This window comes from Ruditapes philippinarum, unplaced genomic scaffold (genome assembly GCF_026571515.1).
Source record: "Ruditapes philippinarum isolate M1 unplaced genomic scaffold, ASM2657151v2 ctg3355_1_1_1_1, whole genome shotgun sequence".
Classification (NCBI taxonomy): Eukaryota; Metazoa; Mollusca; class Bivalvia; order Venerida; family Veneridae; genus Ruditapes; species Ruditapes philippinarum.
The window spans coordinates 125197-151013 of NW_026852571.1; the positions used below are offsets into that span (position 1 = coordinate 125197).

Sequence of the window (25817 nt, forward strand, 5' to 3'; positions counted from 1 at the left end):
CCTAACATAGAACCATCATATTCTACTTTGATTTAATTAAAAGTAGCTATGTAACTTCTTCACATGAAAGATATTTAATAGATGTCATGCTAACTTAACACAATCTCATGATGTTTTAAATCAATATTGTCTCTGTGATACCCAAGTTTTTGAACCAAATGTCAATAATTATCAGTCTCCCGGTAATATGATATAGACCTTTTAATATATCCTTTTTTGGGGGGAAAAAAGTACTATAGACCTTTTAATATTGACTTAAGTAACAAAATAAGCCATGGTGAGATAATTGACTGATAAACTATTTTTCAGGGGAAATAACTCCTTTGCCATATTCTTGGTATTGCTGGATAACAATTTAAAGCAGCATGCTTCCAGATTCATACTAATTTTCATGATTTTTACACACTGCAAAAAGCACTTACATTAATAATACAATCCATAAAAGAAGTTAATATGCAAAAGTAGCCCTTTTTACTGTGTTAGTCACGCAGTAGAAATATGAAATACTGCTGCGCAAAATTTGCACATAGCATATAAATTATTACTTTAATCTTCAGTCTTTATACTTTCCTAAAATCTTTGTACATTTTTTTTAAAGTTTGACTTTCTTTAAATATTATATATTTTTGGTTCATCTGGAGGCATGCAGTTTTAAATATAGCCTATTGATAAAATACATCTTAAAGAATTTAACGACAGGAATATAAAACTTATTTCTAACATGATAAGTTGTTAAGTATGGGTTTGGTAAGTCTGATCCCTAACTAAAGAATCCCTAGAAGTCTTTCACCTATTATGAGATTCTGAACATGTGAACAAGTTTTTGCTAACCTTTGGACAAGAAGCACATTAAGAACTAAGGGGATTATAACAGCACTGAAGCAAAAGCGCATTCACTATGAAAACTGACTACAACATTGAGACAGTTGTATATATATATCTACTTGAACTCACCTAGTAATTTCCTAGTTTCATACACTTCATCCATGATCTATTTTAAAGTATATATATTTACATACAGGAGAATTTTCAAAACAGGTGGAATGAATTCATTAAATTGATGAAAACAGTACAGTGTTTATTATGACTTGAATTGCTTCTCATTATCTTTGAACCTCTGTTCCCACTTTATCTCCAATCAAACTTTGAATTTATTTTCCTTTAATCTCGGCATCTGAGATAACACAAGTCACAATATTAATGTCAACTCATAGAAGCTAGATCACATTGCTGTAGCTCAAAGTTATATTCCATAGAAATTCTTGTAATTTTTCTCTCACTGTCAGATGTCTAGTTAATATCCAGCCACTGTGTCTACTTGTCTAGAGAGACAGAAGTACTCTGTTGCATGTACATTGGCCTATTATTCCTGATGTAACTATCACGTAGACATAAACAAATAACATATGAACAACATATTTTATCTGTCTATATATGCCTTTAATCATTGAGAAGGAGGCAAAGAAGATAAAATTATTAGCACTTAATGAGTCAATACCAAAAATAAAGCCATGATTATGAATTCTATGATAAAGATGAATAAATTAAGGCCAAGGATATTAGACCTATGTTTCCCCATTCCCTTCTTCAAAATTTCTACCACTAAATATACAGTAAATCATGAATTAAGCATCTATAATCTTGTCAAGACTTTGATCACTTTATGTTTCACAAAAATGAATTCAAGATGGTTGATAAGATAATTTATTTAATAAAATATCTTGTACAGAAACAATAAGGAAAATGCGGCAGTTTTATCTAGTACCACATTTTGTAAGAGGTTTTATGGGGAAAAATACTGTATTGATCAAGCAACAAGAAGTCTTTCTGTCCAGTCTAGTCTAGAATATGGTTATTGATTTATTTAAAACTCTGGACACTATTATGATAATGTAGCAAATCTTAGATTAGAATAAAAAACGTTACCTTAAAAATAAGAATAAATTAAATTTTGTTTCAAAATAAAAGAAGCAAGAAAAAATAAGACAAATACAAAACCAAACAGATACTTTCACATTTAATAAATTTGTTTATATTTGTCAGATATCATTTATGTAGCTAAAATAGAGAACAAATGCTGATTAACTGTCTGTCTGATGGACAAGCCTAGTCTACATATTTCCTTAATTAACATCAACTATATTAAATTTACATCACAGAATAATCAAAAATAAATTGTAACATTTCAACACAAATTTTTGTTCAAATCAACTCAGTTAAGAATTGCAATCATCAAGAATTAAAAAACTATAAATCTCTCGTTCCAAATACATGTACTTAAACTAATTAAGATGGGAGCTAGTTCAATGCAGTTCATTAATGATGTAAAATAACTAATGTTCCAGTATACAAATATGAGTTAATTCTATCACAAATAATATAATAATTACTTCAGTATGCCCTATACTATATATAACATGGTGTAAATTATATGTGGATGCTTGCCATACGGCTACTTTCAAGGTGGTTGTCTATCTCAAGTATGTTTACCTAACTTGATAATAACCAACATCTCACCTCATGCTCACATTTTGATAACAAATGTTTAAACTCATCAGCCTTCCTTATCAAAAAATATATTAGATATCTTTTTTTTTGATAAATGTCAATGAGAGTTTTGTATCATTTTTTTAGATATCTTTTTTTTTTATAAATGTCAATGAAAGTTTTGAATCATTTTTTCTTCTTTATCCAAGAATTTAGCAGTTTTACTGGAAAAGTATTCAAAGTCTAAGATATGTTATTTGTTAGAAACAAATTTTTTTTTCCATATTCACAGTCAAATCATGAATAACTATACAGATTTTAATCTATATTAATAATATTATGTATGGCATATGAAGGCAACTGATATCACATTGAAAACATGAAATTAAAATATGCAAAAATGAATCCAAATTATAATCATTTCAGACTAGTAAATATAACATATTAATTAAATGAAGTTTAAATGTAAATAACTTTCCAGTGTATTTCAATAAATTAAATATTGCTTAAAAAAGATTTTTTACTTGTTTTAGGCGTAATCATTTAAATTTACAAAGCTGCCAGTGTAAATTATAATTACTAATATACATGTACAATATTCACTATTCAGCTCCTTATACATGTTTGCAAGCATCATTTTGAATGTACATTGACTAGTGCATTGATCCTTTGTATATATATTGGTTGGCAACTGATCAGTAAACTAATCCATGGGTTCTATATCTAGAAAATTAAAAGTGAAATGTAGAGCTTATTTTCAGCTATTTACTATAGCATTATCCTATGTCTTTTTAAAAACATTTGGAACCATGTTCAGGATCAACAAAATTTCTTGCGTTTGAAAGGCTTAATCTACCAATATGATAAAACTCAAACGTATCAAAATGTACTTCTGTTTGTTCTTTTAATGATAAATGATCTTACCCTTTTCACTATCCATCAGATCCATTTCCTGAGATTAATGCAAAGTTCACAGGACACGCCTACTTTCTGTTTACAATTTTTAAACACATGAGTAACACGTGTGTGTAAATCCGGGCACTCTGAGCGTACATAATGACGTAATTTAAGAGGTTGCTGAGAAAAGATGGTAGTTCGTGTAGCTAGTGTGTATTAATTGCATATTTAGTAAGTTAAAATCTTAATGGTCTTTGCTTGTCTATGAAAATCCATACACTCAATAAAGAATAAAACAGTGAGGCATTTTGTGGCAAGAAATTATTGATAATGAAGTTAATGGTGGCGGGAAATACGAACATGTTACATGACGCGATTTACGCTTATCATTCGTTCTCATAACATTTCGTACGACAAGATATATGTTCTATAAACGATTTTTTTGTCTCTTATATTGAAACAGTTTCATTATTACATAAGTTCAGGTAAAATACGAGAAACTTGACTTCAAACCAAATGTTTTTAGGACATTTTTTTACTAGAACAGTGATTTTTTCGCATATTTTACAGTCTTATAAATGCTGTTTCACTTTTCTAACAGTAACCCCTCGATCAAAAATGCAAGACTGTCTGTAACATTTAGTTTTGTTTTCCCTTTGAACAGAATAAAATCTGTAACTGCATTAAAAAAAATTAAATTACCATATACACAGCTCTAATTGTAAAAGTGAAAAATCAAAATTTGAAAAGGAATATTTGAATGTTTTGTTTTACCCTGTTTATTGAGTACAGCTCAAACCGGTGCTTGGGGGCGCGAGGGATGTTGCAATTTATAATTATTCCACATGCACAGACTCAATTGAACCAAGTCTGCAATTATCATGTAATTTTGCTGTTTAATGCTTCCGAGGGATCACCTTTTTCCAGATATTTGTAATAGAAGCCTAATTCTCATTACTGAGAGGGTACTAACAATTATTTGATGACCAATTTTACTGATTTCATTTGCTGAAAAAATCAGTTTCAATATGGGCTCCCCTAACAGTGGACTCCCAAGATTTCAAAGATGTCCATTAGCCCCCAGTCTGAAATTCCTAGGGAAAAGCCAGAAATACCTTAATTAGTGGACAGGTCATCTGAATTTACAAATGTTACCTGAATTAAGGAATGCAATTGGCAGTCATATTTATCTTTAAAGCAATATAGTTTCTGTTTGCTGTGAAATGTGTTCACTTTATACCACTCGGCACTGTTAATCATAAACACATTCAATTGCATAGACCAATTAACATTATTTTAATTTTGCCTTGGTGTTGGTGATCAACCTTTAACGAACCTAGTTACATAGCAATGTTAACAAAAGTATGACTTAAGTTGGTGATTGTTAATAATAATTTTTTCTTCTTTATTTTGATATCTTTTACCTTCTACTATTTTACAGATTTATGACATGGACGACCAACAGGTATATTTTGAGCCATCCCCTGGTATGTACCGGTTCTTTGAGGGTATAGACGATGAGGATAGTGGTGTAGAAGATCTGCCCTTCACTAACTATGTTGACCTAGATGGTAGCAATGAGGCATGCGCTGATATATATGGGCAATCTGTTGATGCCGCAACACTCTTTGATCATGATGAAGATGAGCTTTCATTTATGGATGATGAAAAGATCAAAGATTATAAACCAAAAATAAACAACTTGTCCAAACGGGTATAAGATACAATACTGACTATTTCAATAGAAAAAAAATATAAATGCTAAAAATAAAATGCACATCATTAAAATTATTAAATTACACTGTATCAATTTTAAAAAATCCATGCATTATTTTAGTGAATGTATATTTGCATTTTTCCCCATTTAAATATACATGTAATCTAAGCTTTCTGTTTACAAATTTAGCAATATTCAGAACAAAAGCTGCATTTATTTGATATTTTTTGTTGTTGAAAATATTATATTTTACAATTTCTGTTTCATTTAAAATAGTACACATCCTGTCTTAAGACTACATGTTTTTAAATTCAATATTTTGATAATTTTAAAATCAGTATTATCAAACTGAAATTAATTTTGATGAATCCAGTTAAGCCTTCTTGAGATGACCACTTAAGGAAGTTTAAGTACTTTATGTACAGAGACCACCCATAGAGGTTTCATCTTTCATTGAATAATCATTAAGAAATTTCCAATCTTTAAATTTAAAATACTTTATTTACTTAAGTTATGCATGTTCTCTTTGAATATTTACACAAAATAATGTAATTTCTATCCAATTGTTTAAACCAACATGTTAAAATAGCTCCAGGCAATTAAGGAAATAAGAGTGGACAATTGTGAGTCACCTACCTAGTATATTTTCCTCCTCCGTATAAGACATCTCTGGTCTCATGTACATATATATACAATATACTTCCTATATAGTCTGATGTATGTCACAGTCAAACATTTATACCACAAAAAATCTATAACATTCCCCCTATTACACTATACTCAATCCACTATACACCAGAACTGTAATATTCAGTTTTCCGTGCAGTAATTCCAATGTGGTGAATAAATTGTCAATATATAGCACGAAATATCCAATCCCACTTTCATAGAGTATTTCAGACCAAAAAAATAACCCTTCCAAGTAAATAGTTGCCCTCAGCCGATGCTCATAACATTTTGATAAATTCCACTTGTTAGTAGCCTAACATTTTAGAAATAACATAGAAAGAGAGAAAAAATGGCACAATGTCATCATCTAACATATGTAAGAGAGTCATCTACAGAATCAACTGTCATAATGTTAATTAAATGTAAAATTTGAAATTTCCTGTAGAACTCTTGCCTGCAGCAAAATTTGATAGAAAATGAATTAGTCTGTAGTGTTCATGTTGTAATACATTGACATGTGATAAATCATTTATAGCTAGTCTCTCTATAGTATTAAAATGTAAAACAACACAGCTCACCAATGTTAATTAGATAATTAGATTGTGTTTTTATATTGCTACGACCTTAATTGGATGACAAATTAATAATAATGAACTGACATATAGATGATATCTCCTTTGCATTGACATATTAGTGTATTTTATATGTACTTATCTGAATTTAAACTGTGTTACAGTGACTTAATTCCAAAAAAACAAAATCAATTTTATCCATTGATATCACAATGTTTAATTTTTAATTTGTTTTCTGTTTGTGCACTTTTATTATTGAATAATTGTAATTCATATAACACTAGGAGATTACCTTCATAGTATAACTATTAAATGAATGCTATTTATTTTATAGTCGGAAAACACTGCACTTTTATTTGTAAAACATCTTTGTGATCAAACAATCTGTTTACCAGGAAACTTTTAAATCAAACAATCCTTATTTACTTTAAACTAAGTTGAGTTTTCAGTTGTTTAAAACTATTGCCTTGTATATGTGCACATCTTAGGACACGTAACTTCTATTTAATATTTATTACCATTCACTGCGCTAAAGTGTTACATTCAAATAAAACATCGTAAAGAAATGTAAACAGCTTAACTTAAAAATCAATTTTATGCTTTGTCTGCCTTAAAGAAACACAGGCATTATTCAAGACTTGATACTGAATTGACAAGGATTATACGGATTTCGTTTATAATTAAAATGTCACAATTTTTTTAGATAGACCAATGCTATATAAAACTTTGTCTAAATCCTTCACTAAATAAGAATGGACCCACACAATACTGTTCCCTTATTTTCCTCGGTGACTAATATATGGTTTGTTATAAAATACTCAAAAGACTGTAACATGTATTGAATGCTTTTACTTCAAAAAGAAGTTTAAAGATGTTTGAGTAGAGATTTTGTTTTTGTTAAACTTTGGCTATAAATCACTAGTTTAAGGGACAGGTAGGGGGGACAAGGGTAACATGATCTCTCTTAGTAAACACTGAATAATTCTTTTTAAGAAATAAAGATTGGCACTATTTGTTTTTTCACCATTAACCATTAAATAGACAGAGTCACTGTATCACTGGCCATATTCTTCAAAATCTCTGGTTTTTAAGGTAATTTTGAGAATGAATTAAAGTAATATACATGTACTCGGGTGGATTTAAAATTTTTAGAGTTTATTAAACAAAAGAGTGAATTTTAATTGAATAAATATTCCATTGGTTTGAAATAGATATCTTTATGTAACATGCTACAATGCAAATTATAGACATTTTCTTTTTTGATCTGTTGAATTTGTAATTCCAAACAAGATGTTTTGCATTTTTTTGGTGAAGTTTGGTTTTTTAATTACTTTAATGAATGAATTAACCTGATGATACATGTAGGGGCAATCTTTTTCTGTTAAATAATGGTATATGACATCTTCTGTAAGAAATAACTGTCTTTAACAATATAATTATTAAGTGTTTTAGTTTTGATGATTGATGATTCATTAATCAAAAGTATTTTAGTATTTTATGATAAGTAAAATAAGCAACAACAGGTTCTATTATTAGCTTTTTATTTTTCACTGATGAATTTTTCTGCCTGTCAGTATACTGAGTCAGCAATTACAGCCATGCAAGGATCTCTTAATGTTAAATTCTTTTTGTTTTTCTTCTTTTTTTTAACATGCCCAAATGATGAATGTTACACATGGTAACATTTCATGGTGTTGGAAAAAGTACACCAGACCATTAGTTGCAAATATCTCTTTTCACACAATGCTGCCATCAATAAAGTATAAACAAATAAGAACATTACTTTTCTTGGAAAGTGCTGTGAATACACAATATACTAATGCTGGATGAATTCTTCCAATATGGACATGAATTGAACAGAGTTGTCTTTCTTGATTCCTGACTTATTAAATTGACCATATATATTTTTTTTACAATATCTAAACATATTATATGTAATGTACTTTCCCGCAGGGGTGCCAACAACAATTGCCTTTTTCTCTCAGCCTGAATGGACAAGTGGAAATTTTCAAAAAAAATACTTTATCATACAGTTAAGTAAAGAAATGCTCCAGATGAAAACAAACAAAGTAGCCATAATCAGATTCTTCTAGCCCTATCCTGGCTTGAATTTGGAAATGACCATTCTAACTTATTTTTGCAATTATAATTTATAAGACATGTTTTTTTTTTAGTTTAACCCATTACCCCATGAGCATTTTGTGAAAAATGGCTGTTTTCATTGAAAAGTCTCCCGTTACAAGTTCAAGTTGCTATAAAACTATAAAAACTGCTTCAATACTAATCAAACTTGGCACACATGTTGACTGGACCATTGCCTTTGTAACAACATCAGTCTGAAATTTCCTGTTACCATGGCAACTAGGGGACATCTCAAAATTGCCAAAAATCACTATTTTGCGTTGATTTTTTCCATCAAAATTGATTTCAAAGTGCTGCCACTTCTCAATGGATTGAGATAGAGTCAAAGGCTTTTCAGCATTGGTTAAACGTTACCTTATAATGGACCTGGGGCCATTTTTAGCCTCCCACAAATCCAAAATTTTCTTGGTGATGAGGGGAACTCCGCCCCCCTTCAAACCCCCCAAACAGAAGGGGGCACATCCCCCTTCTGACAACCCCCTGATGTATCTTTTGGATGGGGGGCCGCGCCGAAAAAGTGGTCAATTTTTTAAACAACATTTCTCAAACAAAAACAAGTGTTTGGGGGCCTAAATAAGGCATTTTTTCACCATTTGAGAAAGCAAAAAGGGGGGGGGGGGGCAAAAAGGCGTAGAAAGGCGTATATATCTGGTAATGGGTTAAAGTGCATGTTATGTGTATTTTGATAAGAATGCTAAAGTTGATCAGCTTACAACATGAGAGTCTGTCTCTGTTCTGTCTTGCAGGTCTCTGAACTGGTGTCATAGATCTTTAACCTTTTCCTGCTTAATATCTTAAATCAACTTGTCTATCTTTCAATCTGAACAAAATCATTTCTTTTGGGGAAATGCATAATATGTACTGATAGAATAGAGAACAGTGCAGATAGAGACCATGATAAGACTGCACAGAATTTTCAGCTGAGCTTGGTCTGCACTGGTTGTATTTGGTAGAATCTATAGCTGCCAACAGTTCATTGGTAAATATGCTGCTAATATTTTGATTTCAGGGACATACAAAAATAGCAAAACGACGTCAGTATCCAAATACGAGTATAACAGAGAACAATATTCTGTTGATGACACCAGAGAAACAGATATTATCACAGTGTGACACTGATAGTAACTCCAGTATAAGACACTATGCTCGTAAAGACAGAACTCCAAATACAATTAAGAAAATGATGGAACGCCATCGTGAGAGTGAAAGGTAAATTTTGAACTTGTGCTACATATATGTCTAAAAGTAAAACTACATCAGTAGAATAATAATTATCAGCATATGAACTGAAGTAGCTGTGTATTTTGATGCAAATTCATTTAAGAGTGGCATAGTTATGGCCCCTGATTAAACAAAACAGCATTTTCATACTTGTGTGATGCCATGAATCTTTTTTAAAAAAAAATTGTAATAGTATACTCATCATGTGAGTTATTGCCCCTGATTTAGGTAAAATGTAAATGTGTGACTCTAAAAGTATAATTGTTTTGTTAATAAGCAACAGTAATTATATACAGGATTTTTTGTGCCAATACAGCTGTTAGTTTGGGCTTCAGTGTCCTGTAGACACATTCTAGTTATGAATGGTTTGTGCTGAATTTTACAAATGCAACTCTGTATACTGATTTAATGTATCTTATTGAACTTGTTGAGACTAAAATCAATTCCTAACTTGTACAGGATTAATATCCCATTTGATTATTTTGGTTTTGGTATGAAATAATATTCATTAGCCAGGGGCGTCCATAACCAAATTGTTTAGATTGTTGACTTCTAACTGCTTGCCCCTCGCGTTCTAGAGCCCCAGGGGTGATAAATTCTTTAATGTGAATTTGCACTTTTTATTTATTTTTAATTTCTATTCAGAGTAAGACACCATAGTTTGAATGAATCGTTAAAAGACGTATGTATGCGTGTACCAGGATATGATCCGGGAGCTAAAGAAACCAAGGTAATTCTGTAAATCTCTGCTTAGCAAGCCTTTAATTGTTGATTTTACATTTGTTTGCTTAATTTTATCTTTTACAAGTGCTGAAACTAAAAGTAATACCACACCTCTAGAATGCAGTTGTAATTATTAACCAATCTGTTCCTAACATTCAGTTATGAGGATTGTTGTCTTCAGTCAATTCTTATCTGAAAAATAATAACTCTGTAAACTTCATCTAAAAACTGCATAGGTTTTGTGTCTCAATTGCTACCAAATTGAATGAGGGTCCAACATCAATGTTCTTTTAATCAGAATATTTTTTTACATGTATTCAGTTTGTCTTTTTACTTTTACTATTAAAAATTATTGGGGTAGTCAGACATTACTTAAAATGGTTACAAAATTTATTGAAACTTCTTTTATAGTTCTGTTGTTGTAATTTTTGTTTTACCTTTCCCCACTTGAAGGGAATGAGGGGGGAAAATTTTTTATTTTTTTTTTCCATATTTCACTCAGTTTTTAAACAATGTTATATAAACTTATTATCTCATTGTATTTTATCACAATGTATCTATTGAAAAAACATTAATTTAAGGGATAAAAGAAAGAAATGTTTTATATTAATTTTGCAGGGTATGATTTCAGATGCAAAAGGATTTATTGGTTACGAATGTTTTTCTTGAAAACGTTCCGTGCTTTTAGCGAACAAATTGAACGTTCCGGGTTCTAAAACTTGACTCAAGTATAAATAACCATTTATATCTGATGTAGGAACGCTACACCTTTATGGGTGAGGTTTCTATGTTCTTATTCTATTCCTATAGGTCCATATTTTATGGATCTACTTTCAGAGGGCTTCTGTGGCCATGTTGTTAAGGCCGCTGCCTTCAAATCACTTGCCCCAAACGGCTGTGGTTTAAAATCCTCTCAGGGATTTTGGATTCTTTCATGTGAGGAAACTAATCTGCTAGGTTACAGTAGGTCTGTGGGTCTACTTAGGTGTCAGCTTATGCCTGAAATAATGCAGAAAAGTGTTGGAAAGTCCCAGTATGACATTTACAGTGTCTGTGACAAAGCAAATAAAGAAACTAAGGTGCTTACATAGGCCTCATTTTAAAGTCTCATCAATGAGACAAGTAATGAAAGTATTTGGTAAGTAGAGTCTCTTCACTTAGGTTTGGCAATATTACCACTGACAGTAATGTTTTTATGTTACCTATAACAGTTTATAACATTTGACACAAGCTAGGATGCTTCTGTTATCAGATTCAAGAAGCCAATGGTAAAGAGTATGATCAGATTAGCGTGGTATACGCAAGTCATTAGTAATGCTCCCAGTCATAAAGTTAAGTCAATGAAAGGGGGCCATCCATGGTCATTCGTTGGCCCTGACAGCTGTGGGTTGGAATCCTGCCAGGGACTTTGAATTCTTTCACGTAAGAAAGCAATCCAGCTAGGTTAAGGAACATCAGTGGTTCTACTTAGGTTACAGCTTGAGCCTTAAATAATGCACGGAGGGGCACCTGAGGTTATCCTCCACCAGTAAAGCTGGACAGTCACTATTATGACCTTCAAATTGTTGGTGTGACTTAAAACCCTAACAATAAACAAACACATCAATAAGTATCTCTGTTTTATACTTTAGAAGATTTCTATCAGCCTAGCAGCTATAGAACAAGTGATGGGGATGATGAGGATGAAGAGAATGATAGACTTGTAGCTTTCCCTGGTAGAAAAAATAACATATCTCAAAGGGTAAGTGTTTTCTTAACACATTTAACAGGATATTCCAGATCATATGCAAGAATGTAAGTCTAACACAATGAAAAAAATAATGTACCAGCTTTACTCATAATGTAAGTATTTGTTTCTACATGTTATCATATTTTGGCCCCTAAAAGCCATAACATGTTTATTGGTTTAACACTTGTTTCATTATGATGTAGCTTTCGGTAATTTTATCATGTTTTGCACTGATGAAGGCATATAGCCAAAACGTATGCAATAAATAATTACTGAATGTTTGTGTTTGTGTGGCTTGTTTGTTAAGTCTAACACAATGAAGTTATAAAGAGAAACAAAATGAAAAATTCATGACAGCCATCACTTTCGATGAAAAATTAAAGATTATATATAACTTAAATTATTAAAACATTCACTAGAAATTAGGTTTCTTACAAACTGTGTTAAATTAAGAAATCTAGAATTTTATCATGATATATGATTATTTTTGTAGGCAACAAAGTCAGTTAAAATTGAAGATCCGAGGATTTTGAAGTACCGTAGAGAAAAGATATCTTCCCCAACTGTGGATTCTACCACAGATAACATTGTTAGACTTGGTCAGTTTGCATACCAAGATGTTGACAGTACCCCAAGATATCTGAGTCAGTTTGACAGTCATATATATTGGAATACAGAGCAGACTGGTTTTAAGACTATTGACCTGTCTCAGCAATCTTCACAGGAGTCAGGAATTAAAGTAGAGACACAGTCTAGCCTTGATGATGACAGTCATTTTCATGGTAGTATTAAAAAAATTTTACTTTGTAGGATAACTATAATCAAATATGTATTATACTATTATTTATAGTAATATTTTTGACAATCAAATTGCATCTAAAATTATAGTCTAGTGTTTGGTACTTTTTAGCTCACCTGTCACAAAGTGACAGGGTGAGCTTTTGTGATCGCTTTTCGTCCGGCGTCCGTCGTCCGTCCGTCGTCCGTCGTCCGTAAACTTTTACTTTAAATGACATCTCCTCATAAACCACTAGGCCAATTTCATCCAAACTTCACAGGAATGTTCCTTTGGTGGTCACCTTTAAAAATTGTTCAAAGAATTTAATTCCATGCAGAACTCTGGTTGCCATGGCAACCGAAAGAAAAAACTTTAAATATCTTCTTTTAAAAAATCCTAAGAGCTAGAGCTTAGATATTTGGCATGAAACATCTTCTAGTGAGTGTCTACCAAGTTTGTTCAAATAAAAGCCCTGGGGTCAAAATTGGCCCCGCCCCAGGGGGTCATTGATTTTCCCTATATGCATATAGTAAAAACTTAAAAAATCTTCTTTTAAAGAACTCAAAGAGCTAGAGCTAAGATATTTAGCATGAAACATGTTGTAATGGGCGTCTACCAAGTTTGTTCAAATAAAAGCCCTGGGGTCAAAATTGCCCCCCCCCGGGGGTCATTGATTTTCCTTATATGTGTATAGTAAAAACTTAAAAAATCTTCTATGAAAAAACCCAAATAGCTAGTGTTTAGATATTAAGCATGAAACATCTTCTAGTGAGTGTCCACAAAGTTTGTTCAAATAAAAGACCTGGGGTCAAAATTGGCCCCGCCCCGGGGGTCATTGATTTTCCTTATATGTGTATAGCAAAAACTTAAAATCTTCTTTTAAAGAACCCAAAGAGCTAGAGTTTAGATATTAAGCATGAAACATCTTCTGGTAAGTGTCTACAAAGTTTGTTCAAATAAAAGCCCTGGGGTCAAAACTGGCCTCGCCCCAGGGGTGTCATTGTTTTTAACTATATGTGTATTGTAAAAACTTTAAAAAAATCTTCTTTTAAAAAGCCCAATGAGCTAGAGCTTAGATGTTTAGCATGAAACATCTTCTTATGGGTGTCTACCAAGTTTGTTCAAATAAAAGCTCTGGGATCAAAATTGGCCCCACCCCAGGGGGTCATTGATTTTCCCTATATGCATATAGTAAAAACTTAAAAAATCTTCTTTTAAAGAACTCAAATAGCTAGAGCTAAGATATTTAGCATCAAACATGCTCTAATAGGTGTCTACCAAGTTTGTTCAAATAAAAGCCCTGGGGTCAAAATTGGCCCCGCCCCGGGGGTCATTGATTTTCGTTATATGTGTATAGCAAAAACTTAAAAATCTTCTTTGAAAAAACCCAAATAGCTAGAGTTTAGATATTAAGCATGAAACATCTTCTAGTAAGTGTCTACAAAGTTTGTTCAAATAAAAGCGCTGGGTCAAAACTGGCCCGCCCAGGGGTCATTGTTTTTAACTCTATGTGTATAGTAAAAACTTAAAAAAATCTTCTTTTAAAAAGCCCAATGAGCTAGAGCTTAGATGTTTAGCATGAAACATCTTCTTATGGGTGTGTGTGGGGGGGTGGGGGGGCTATATACAGGTGAGCGACCTCAGGGCCATCATGGCCCTCTTGTTAAAAGTTATTAGCATCATTGTAAATTGGGTCACAAAATAGGACAAGGCTATGTTAAGAATGAACAATGCACCTTCTGTTTTTGTAAAAATAGCTAAAACATTTGCCTATTTTTGAAGACTTGATTCTAGCACTAATTTGAGTCAATTGTTGCAATAAGGCGGAGTCAACTTATGCTTGCAAGTTGTTCATAACAGTTGATGACACATTTACCCAGCAAGGCACAAGGGGTTAATGATTGATCTGTTAATTAATCTAAATTATTGCTGATAATTGTTAATTGGAAGGGATCACATTTACTAATTAATTAAAGGATTAGCATCATCAATTTCTACATATTACTTTACTGTCTGGGAACAATCATAATGATATTGACACATCAGATTAATTTACTTGAAAATAATAATTCATGAAATTGTAATAGTTCTTGCTGCAAAAGAAATGATTTCGGATTTCTAAAGTACCAGGACAAAAATCATTCCCCAGAGACACATCCGTGACATTTACCGGATGTCTGGGACAATCCTTTAATGTCTGGGACAATCCTGAATGTATGGGACAATCCTTGATGTCTGGGACAATCCGGGACATCCAGGATGTTATGGCATGTATGCCAGGAACCTTCGATTTTTTATGTTAAACAGTTGTATTAGTAAAACACCTTTTAAATTGTGTGATCATCACCAATTTGTTTTGTTTATAGAAGGTTTGTTAAGTGATATTGGTTTTGTTCAAAATTTTACAGATTTATTGATGAGCAATTAAATAAGATTAAATCAAGCTATCATATTTTACATTTTTATATTTCAGAGATCAATAATTTCATGGAAGATGAATTATACAGCGAGTCAGAACATCTTAGAACTGTCACTCCATCTTTTATGGTAAATCTTCATGGCAAATCAATTCAAATCAAAGCTTAAATTCTGTGTAAAAGTACACCCTTGATATTTTAATTATCATTCTAAAGCTTGAACTAAATTTTTTTTATTACATGTTTAGGTTTTACTGTCTAAAGAAAACTGTTTTTGATAATAGGTTAGTTTCCCTTGCAAGTGTCATTTAGATGGAATAGTTTGCAAACAGTATCGAAATTATTCCATTTAGTCATATGGTAATTTTTATGTTATTATGGGATCAAACAGTTCAATTTGATAAGATAACCAGAACATGCAACAGTTTTAATGTTACTTTAAGTTGTGATTTTATTTTATTAGCGTGAAGAGACGGTGAGTACATCAACATGTATGGATGATACAGATGAAGGTTTTGATTTATCCAGCCCAGTTAGATACAAGGACAGCGTGTTCCTTCATAGTCCACCAGCTAGGGTATTATCCCTTATTCTTTTAACAAAAACCTTTACTTTAATATATTTGCAACATGAAAGAAATGTATTTATTCACAGATTTTTGATACCTCAAGTTTTGGCAATAGTATGCTTGCCATATTTGAAACTCCTTACTGGTCTAAATAGCCTTTTATTAATTATCTCGGTAAAACAAGGCATATCTGAAGAAATACCGAACTTCTCTAACCACGAAATGTAAAGTGAAAAATCACTGGTTCTGAAATTGCTTTTGTGTTTATCAGAAAAAGCCAAGAAAGACATGTTTGTTGTGCTCTAAAAATTGATGAAATTCAGTTTCAGTTTTTATCAAATCAAGGCATAAAATATGCAACTGGTTATAACAACAAATGATCAGAAAGTAACAGTCAAAAATCAACTAATATCACAATAAAAGTATGCAATTATGACAAGCTAAATTAACAAAAATAGGAGATCATATTGTTAATTTCAACTGTAATGTACTGAATTCAATACTACATGTATTTTACATTCAAGCTTTCGCATAATTTCTCTATTTTTGTAATTTTTAACTTTCTAATATTTATAAAGTTTGGATGTTTTTATTGGTTGTGCCTCAAAAACTTTTTGGGATGGAAGGAAAAGTACAAACTTGCATGGTCTTATGGCATTTATTGGCAGGAATGTTTGCATGCAGGTCCATTGTATTAACATAGGTCACAACTTTAAAGACATGATTAACACCTGAATAAGGTGAACATGCCCTTATCACAATAAACACTAGGGTAATTTTTGAAAATCTCCTCATTAATCATAAATAATTTACCATTGATCTCTTACAGGGTATTTGGCATTCTGTCAGCAAGCACCATCTACCAGATAAAGCTGACACTCCTGGACATAAAGAAATGGAGAGTGTATCCCCAGAAAATATTCTTGAAACTAAACCTAAACTTGACACTGGTTTAACTGAGCCATCTACCAGCTCTGTATACAAAAGCTCAATCAGACCAATGACAGAAATTCTGTCAAGCACAGTTAATAGCCTTGACCTTGAAAACATGGGCATTTTCCATCAAGTACCAGAGTGTGTGCCATATCCAACAGAACTTTACACCAATACTAATCATTTTACTAAGGTTACACCAAGTAGCCATCATTATTCAAAGTCTAGTATCAATACATGTAATAAAACAGAACAGCTTAATGTCATTGGAGATAAGTCAAGAACTTCTACACCCAGATCAGCTTCTTCATCTGCTACGCAGAAAGGTGGGAAAATTCTAAAAAACATCCCTGTAAGAAATGTGAAAATACAAATAGTGCATGCCAGCCCTTCACAGAGAAGTTTACAAAGTAAGCTTATGGACACACGCACAGTTTCCTCCACCTCTACAGGGAATGGTGAACATAACATATCTCCTTTACCACCAAAACTTGTTCACATAAATCAAGAGCAATTTAGTCAGCCTGCAGAAAATAACAAGAAAGAAAATCTGAATCCCCGGCCAGAGGGACCTTTTGCTGTGACACAGCTCAAAAGAATACCTGTACCTACCATGCCTACCCTTCAACAATTGCCAGGGACAGTGGTTTCTCCACTTCAATATACAACAGACCTGTGGTCTCCGGAGGCGAAGAATAAAAGAAAGAGATACACACCATTTAGATCACCATTCCTGGACAGGACCAATGAAGACAGTGATGACGAAAATTGGCTACCAGAACCAAAAAAAATAAAAATAAGTGGGCAAGAAGGTACATATAACTTTTGTTCTTGGAGGCATTTTAATCTCAGATTGCCATTTTTTATTGCAAGAATATTAATATTAAATATTTGCTTACTTTTAATTTCTGTGTAGGAAACAGTGGTCCAGTTGTAGGATTAACTTTTGTATTATTTAGAAATCTTGAGAAAGCATGGATAGCATGAAATTATTTCATAAAATCAATGAATACAGCATTTTTGTCCTTATATCGAGGGTTGACCACAAAACTGCAGTAACTTATATGAAATAAAGGACTTTCAACAGTTTTGTGGGCAACCCTTGATATATCTAATACCAGAAAATGTAATCATTCCTAAATTCCCAAAATTTCACTGAAAGTTTTCCTCCAGAATGGTAAATTAAAAGTTAAACAAAAACAATAATGCATGCTTCCATATTTAGATAAGTGATACATCATTAAAACCAATTATGACCACATGAGTGATATTCAAACCCAGTTCATTTTGTACTTTCAGCTTTCCACACCTAAAAATTATTTATGTACTTAATTTTGGGAACCAAGTTCTGATTGGATTTGCCATCTTTTTACAATAATCAAATACAGAACAAAACTTAAATTGTGTTTTACAAACTGTTAAAATTTTACCCTATATCAGGTTACTTGTTGATATTATCAATACAAAAACATTTTTGCTATATTCAGGACAAGCTCAAAAACTGCAGACAAGATCTACTGGAATTAAACCAAATGCAGCAAACATAGTGGAGTGGCCTGAGATTGGAAGCAGGTATGTAAATTTAATATATCATTTTGGTAGCTGAATGAATTTTAAAAATGGCAGCTTCATTTACCATTAAAATGAGTAAGGACATTACAGCAGAAAAAATTCTGAAGTCAAATTAAATTTATAAATCCCCCCACCTAGAAAAAGCAAGAATTTATATGACTTTGCCAATGTTGATTGATCTATGACTGTGACCTGAAAAATCTTGTCTGATCAATAACTTGAGAATGCTTAGGCCTACAGTCCTTGGATTTAATATGGAGCTTGGTAATGACGTTTAGATGAACACTGTTGATTTTGAGTTCAGCAGATCAAAGGTCAAATTGTTCATTTCCTCAAAAGTTGACACACAGTCTTAAGCTTGAAATTACAACTTAGTTATCATCATGGTTGCATATATGGTTCACAAACATTTCTTGTTTTTAACTTTTAACCTGCTGAGTTTCCTAAATTGAGAACTGTTCATTATCAAGTTTTGTGACAGGATGAAAAATTCAAAGTTTAGCGGAAAGTTAATAATAGACAATCAAGAAGAAGCAATTACAATTGCTTCAAGCTAGGTAAAGGTTGAAGTATGTAATAATAGGGTAAAAGTGTTGATTGTGTCATGAAAATAAGTAAGTTTATCTTTTAGTGAGAGCACATATGGGAAAAGAAAGGTTGACCATCGAAGATCAACATGGATGAATGGTTTTATGATGTTTAGTCAGCTAAATAGACAAAAATATATAAGGTAACATTTTCTCTTCATAATCATTAATATTGTTTATTTTTGTTCTTTTTATGCCACCGCAGCATCTGCGATGCGGTGGCATATAGCGATTCACCTGTGTGTGTGTGTGTTTGTGTGTGCGTTATATAGATTAAATATAGTGAACTTAAAAAATCTTCTTGTGAAAAACCACCAGTCCAATTTCAACCAAACTTAGCAGGATTGTTCCTTGGGTGAAGGGCTTCCAAAGTTGTTCAAAAAATTTCATTCCATGCAGAAATCTGGTTGCCATGGCAACCAAAAGGAATTATAAGAATAAATTTAAAAAATCTTCTTGTAAAGAACCAAAAGGCCTAGAGCTTAGATATTTTGCATAAGGCATTGTCTGGTAGACCTCTAACAAGATTGTTCAAATTATAGCCCTGGGGTCAAAATTGGCCCCGCCCCGGGGGTCATTGATTTTCACTATGTACATATAGTAAAAACTTAAAATACCTTCTTGTAAAAACCCAAAAGGCCTAGAGCTTAGATATTTTGCATAAGGCATCATCTGGTAGACCCTTACCAAGATTGTTCAAATTATAGCCCTTGGGTCAAAATCGGCCCTGCCCCGGGGTCATTGATTTTCGCTATATGTACATATAGTAAAAACTTAAAACACCTTCTTGTAAAGACCCAAAAGGCTTAGAGCTTAGATATTTGCATAAGGCATTGTCTGGTAGACCTCTACCCAGATTGTTCAAATTATAGCCCTGGGGTCAAAATCGGCCCGCCCCAGGGGTCATTGGTTTTCCTTATATGTATATAGTAAAAACTTTAAAAAAATTCCTCTAGCAATTGACAAATGCTAAAGGTTAGATATTTTGCATGAAACATTGTGTTGTAAAACTCTAGCAAGATTGTTCAAATTATAGCCCTGGGGTCAAAATTGCCCCTGCCCTGGGGGTCATTTATTTCAATATATACATATAGTAAAAAATAAAAAAATCTTATTGTCTGAAGGTACAAGGCTTAGAGCTTTAATATTTGTTAAATAATATCATCTAAAGGTACTCTACCAAAGTTGTTCAAATTTTGCCTCTTGTGTCAAAATTAGCCCCGCCCCTGGGAGCCATAGGTTTATCCTATATGTATATAGTTAAAACTTAAAAAATCATCTTCTCTAAATTTACAAAGGATAAAGTTAAGATATTTTGCATGAAACATTGTGTAGTGAACCTCTAGCAAGATTGTTCAAATTATAGCCCTGGGGTCAAAATTGGTTCCGCCCCGGGGGTCATTGATTTTCATTATGTACATATAGTGAAAAAAAAATTTTTGTCTGAAGGTTCAAGGCATAGAGCTTTGATGTTTGATATATAATATCATCTATAGGTCCTCTACCAAAGTTGTTCAAATGTCAAAAATTGGCCCTGCCCGGGGGCAGTGATTCTCATTATGTACACGTAGTAAAGACAGAAAATAAAACAAATGTTTTCTGAATGGGAGAAAGCTATAGCTTAGATATTTGACTTGAAATGTTGTTTGGTGGACCTGTATCAAGATTGTTATTAAACCCGTGGGTCAAAATTATGCCTTGACCTACTTTCTTGTCCTTTGATGTACAGCAATCACATTTTGACCATGTGCACAGTTTTGGTTGTAAAATTGAACTTTGACCTAGATTTTGATGATGTGACCTACTTTCTTGTCCTTTGATGTACAGCTATGAAATTTGAACCATGCGGTGGCATAGCATTTTTCTCAAATGCAATCTTGTTTTTAACTTAAAAAGGTTCTTCATGTATATAATCATTATAAAATAAAATGTTGTAATATCAGACTTTTATCTGTTATATCTGCTCTCAAGTATAAAACTTATTAACCTAGAGCAGTAAGAGAAAGAGAGGAGAGATTGTCATTACCCACATGCCGGCGTTGGTTAACCTTTTTGGTTATTTTTCTGTTTATTGTCATTGACTTCAGTACTAACAAAACTATAACATTGAAACTTTATATGTTGATGCATTATAATAAGTTAAACTTACTACACCCATGTTTCAGTCAAAAGGTCAAGGTCATTGGGACCTATGATAACAAATCATAAACCTGGCCTGTAAATTCAAAATGTATTGACCTAGGAACTTGTAATTTTGTTGTGTAGATGTTCCTTGATAAGTTCTGCAGGCAAAACCAATTGTCAGGTTAAAGGTCAAACTCACTTTGGACCTGTAATAGCAATACATAAAACTGTCCATTAAAAGAAATGCATTGGCCTAGTAGGAACTGTATGTAAGTGGAACTTCAACGTCTGCATGCAGATGAACCTTGATGAGTTCTACATACTACTCCCATTTTAATTGTAACATAGAATGTCTCCAGAAATATTGTGTGTAAACTGTATAAAATGTTATGGAACAAAATATTATGCTATTGTAAGTTTTACCAATGCTCTTAAAGTAATATACAATCATATTTCTTTCATACATAATGCAGAATTTATAATTCTTTTTTTAAAATTTAAACAATAATTTTGTGACCTACAGGTAGCAGATACATGAATGTAGCTAGTAATACATTTAAATGAAAACTTTGCCTTGTTTATTATATATACAGTGAGCATCCTGGTGTACATATATCTGTTATACAGAAACTGCTGGGTCACAAATGGAGGACTATGTCACCAGAGGAACAGCTATCATACAGGTATATAATTACTTGAATAATGTTTAATATATGAATAAGTTCACTATTGATATATATGTCAATCTGGTACAATATACCTTTTTGTGAGTAGTGGTGACATGTAAGGTTCACTTCCCTGTCTGTTTGTTAAGGTGTCTGCCTCTCAACCTAGGCATCATGGGTTTGAGCCCTGTTGGGGGGTAATAACCAAGGTTCCTCATATGAAACCAGCACTAGTTATTTCCAGCAGAGTGACTCCTCAGCTGTTCAAGTGAATTTTTAGCTTTCATTGCCGTGGTGCTTAAATATTTATGTTTAAACTGAACTTTTTTTGTCAGAGAAAAAGCTAGTCAATACAGTGGGTTGATGAAACTTGCACAGACATACCCAGGTTCAGTAGTTGACTCAAGCACAAGCATGGATACAGGTACACATAATCAAAGCTGGGAACCAGTGGAGAGCCAGGACAAAGTAGATCCATCTGTTATAACTATAGCTCCCAAATATTGGCAATTCTAGTGTCATACAAGATGAAGACAGTTTTTCAAACATATCAAAGATGAAAATAAATGATTGTCATCACACACTTTTAGAAATATATTGCAGATGAAGAATAAGTAACTTTAAACTTAATGACTCACTGTCCTATTACTTTAACATATACATAGTATGTATTTTTAGCTCACCTGAGCATGCTCAGGGTGAGCTTTTAGGATCGATGATTGTCCGTCGTCCGTCCGTTCACATTTTGTTGTTAACACTCTAGGGGTCGCATTTTTGCCTCAATCATCATCAAACTTGGTCAGGATGCTTATCTAGCTGATAGCTCGGATGAGTTTGAACATGGGTCATTTCGGATGAAAAACTAGGTCACAAGAGCTAAAGATAGAAAAACCTTGTTAACACTCTAGAGGTCACATTTTTGCCTCAATCATTATCAAACTTGGTCAGGATGTTTGTCTAGGTGATAGCTCGGATGAGTTCGAACATGGGTCATCTCGGCTGAAAAAGTAGGTCACCGGAGCTAAAAATAGAAAAACCTTGTTAACACTCTAGCGGTCACATTTTTGCCTCAATCATCATCAAACTTGGTTAGGATGCTTGTCTAGGTTATAGCTCAAATGACTTCGAACATGGGTCATCTCGGATGAAAAAGTAGGTCACCAGAGCTAAAAATAGAAAAACCTTGTTAACACTCTAGCGGTCACATTTTTGCCTCAATCATCATCAAACTTTGTCAGGAAGCTTGTCTAAGTGATAGCTCATATGAGTTTGAACATGGGTCATCTCGGATGAAAAACTAGGTCACTTGAGCTAAAAATAGAAAAACCTTGTTAACACTCCAGCGGTCACATTTTTGCCTCAATCATCATCAAGCTTGGTCAGGATGCTTATCTAGTTGATAGCTCGGATGAGTTCGAACATGGGTCATCTCGGATAAAAACAAGGTCACAAGAGCTAAAAATAGAAAAACCTTGTTAACACTCTAGCGGTCACAATTTTGCCTCAATCATCATCAAACTTGGTCAGGATGTTTGTCTAGGTGATAGCTTGGATGAGTTCGAACATGGGTCATCTCGGATGAAAAAGTAGGTCACCGGAGCTAAAAATAGAAAAACCTTGTTAACACTCTAGAGGTCACAATTTTGCCTCAATCATCATCAAACTTGGTCAGGATGTTTGTCTAGGTGATAGCTTGGATGAGTTCGAACATGGGTCATCTCGGATGAAAAAGTAGGTCACCGGAGCTAAAAATAGAAAAACCTTGTTAACACTCTAGCGGTCACATTTTTGCCTCAATCATCATCAAACTTTGTCAGGAAGCTTGTCTAAGTGATAGCTCGGATGAGTTCGAACATGGGTCATCTCGGATGAAAAAGTAGGTCACTGGAGCTAAAAGTAGAAAAACCTTGTTAACACTCTAGCGGTCACATTTTTGCTCAATCATCATCAAACTTGGTCAGGATGCTTATCTAGGTGATAGCTTGGATGAGTTCGAACATAGGTAATCCTGGATGAAAAACTAGGTCACCTGAGCTTAAAATAGAAAAACCTTGTTAACACTCTAGAGGTCACAATTTTGCCTCAATCATCATCAAACTTGGTCAGGATGTTTGTCTAGGTGATAGCTTAGATGAGTTCGAACATTGGTCATCTTGGATGAAAAACTAGGTCACAGGAGCTAAAAATAGAAAAATCTTGTTAACACTCTAGTGGCTACTGTTTTGATCCAAATATCCTGTAAATTGAAAGTTTGTTTTGATGATTTCTAAGTCAAGTTCGAACATTGGTTATCTTGGTTGAAAAACTAGGTCACACCGCCCAAATATGGAAAAACATTGTTAACATTCTAGTGGTCACATTTTCTACTCAATTATCATCAAACTTGGTCAGGATGCTTGTCTAGGTAATTGCTCGGATGAGTTCGAAATCGCATGTGAAACTAGGTCACTGGAGCTAAAAATAGAAAAATCTTGTTAACACTCTAGTTGCTACTGTTTTGATCCAAGTATCCTGGAAATTGGTCTGAAAGTTTGTTTTGATGATTTCTAGGTCAAGTTTGAATATGGGTCACCTGGGTAAAAAACTAGGTCACACTGCTCAAATATGGATAATCCTTGTTAACACTGTAGTGGTTACATTTTTGACTCACCTGTCATGAGACTTGGTCAGAATGCTTTTCTAGGTAATTGTTTGGATGAGTTTGATGGGTCAGGTGAGCGATCTAGGGCTATCATGGCCCTCTTGTTAAAGGAACTCCCCTGAGGTCCAAATGTAAAAACATGAAGTTTGAATTTCTTATATACTGTAAAATCATTATTATTCGTGGGGCACGAATTTTCATGGTTTTCGTGGGTAGGTCAATCCACGAATTTAAGATCCCACGAACTTTTATCCCAACAAATACTTCTTACCCAGTCTTTGTTCTATATATTACAAACATGCGTCGGCTCTTTTCCGGCCGATATTTCGTGAAATGGATGTATATACAGACAGATAATCAGGTTAGTGACATATTAAATCCGTTTACAATATTTAAGAAACTTGAAAGAAAACTCGATTATATGTCCTCAATTTACTGTCACAAATGTCGCATATACGTACTTGATCGTTGTAGTCTACTAGGACTTGATTGTGTCAACAAGAATACTTGACATAATCGAGTAAATATGGGAACCCAGGCAGTGCAATAATTAGCGCTAATAAAAATTGTCAGTTTGCTCTTATTTATTAAAAAAAAGTCTTTGATATTAATGTCGTAAGTACACAAAACTATAAAAAAAATACGATCGCTAAAACAGATTTATTGTACATTCTTTTGTTGTTTTAAATGATCTAGTTTATATGAATTTTAATCTGTATTTGTGCGAATGCTATTCCGTCAACATCAAAGACGCCACCGACTATTACAAGATCCACACATACTCGTGTTATTTACCGAGATTAATTTATATGCATGTAAATTTACACAGTCGCTGTGATGTTGCGTGTAGTTACTGTCAAATATGTTAAGACCAATTCAGGGTGTAAACTTTTAAACTCGCTGGTTAAAACCTGTCAGGTGTCGTATAAATTATGCGTTGTTTACATCGGCGAATTACAGGGGCAGTGTGTCCAATGGAGGTGCATATCATGTCACATACATGTGTTAATTGCAGTCAATTATCGGCAGTAACTGTGCTATATTAGTTATGCCCAGAGGCAAGGATTAAATTTATTGAAAAGCGCTGTGTGACAAGTAAAGATATGTACATGTTGTAAGTAAAAATGTTCGGCAATTAAGTTTAAGATTATTTTGCATTAGGTTACTGAATTTTTTTTAACAAGAAAACAAAAATCCATGAATTTAAGAACCCACAAAAATGCCCTTTTTGAATAAACCACGAAATTTCATGCCCACGAATTTAAGTGAATTCGCAGTAGATGAAGTGGGACATCTGCAAAAGATAATACTTAAGAAATATACTCAGAAATAACTTTAAAATTGTATTTTTATAAATTTAAAATCATATTTTTGT

The 25817-nt window shown here is 33.1% G+C and overlaps 2 protein-coding genes across 7 annotated transcripts in view; one reads left to right on the top strand and one right to left on the bottom strand.

Moving 5' to 3' along the window:
* Positions 1–5966, bottom strand: part of LOC132717366 (echinoderm microtubule-associated protein-like 2) — a 62501-nt gene extending 56535 nt beyond the window's left edge. The window contains exon 1 of one of the 6 annotated variants that reach the window (XM_060700873.1): positions 5738–5966. In XM_060700873.1, the coding sequence (XP_060556856.1) occupies positions 5738–5786 (49 nt within the window). In that variant the 5' untranslated portion in view covers positions 5787–5966. Of the gene's footprint in view, positions 1–954; positions 1326–3411; positions 3542–5737 lie in introns of those variants that run through there. The other 5 variants (XM_060700829.1, XM_060700889.1, XM_060700854.1 and 2 more) reach the window with 5 other exon arrangements.
* A 3234-nt stretch (positions 5967–9200) lies between these two features.
* Positions 9201–25018, top strand: LOC132717311 (uncharacterized). Its single transcript, XM_060700748.1, has 14 exons — positions 9201–9206; positions 9494–9693; positions 10351–10435; positions 11047–11077; positions 11239–11391; positions 12060–12169; positions 12651–12939; positions 15409–15482; positions 15816–15929; positions 16750–17665; positions 18341–18425; positions 19057–19155; positions 21730–21819; positions 22137–25018. Exons 1-14 carry the CDS (start codon positions 9201–9203, stop codon positions 22315–22317), a joined length of 2433 nt encoding a protein of 810 aa, XP_060556731.1. The 3' UTR covers positions 22318–25018.
* The last annotated feature ends 799 nt before the right edge of the window (positions 25019–25817 follow it).

Bases quoted from the DNA above. Each gene is read 5' to 3' on its own strand.
- LOC132717311 (XM_060700748.1), top strand. The intron at 12,170-12,650 runs GTAAGTGTTTTC...TTATTTTTGTAG, and splicing joins AAAATAACATATCTCAAAGG to GCAACAAAGTCAGTTAAAAT. The intron at 19,156-21,729 runs GTAACATTTTCT...TTATATATACAG, and splicing joins AATAGACAAAAATATATAAG to TGAGCATCCTGGTGTACATA.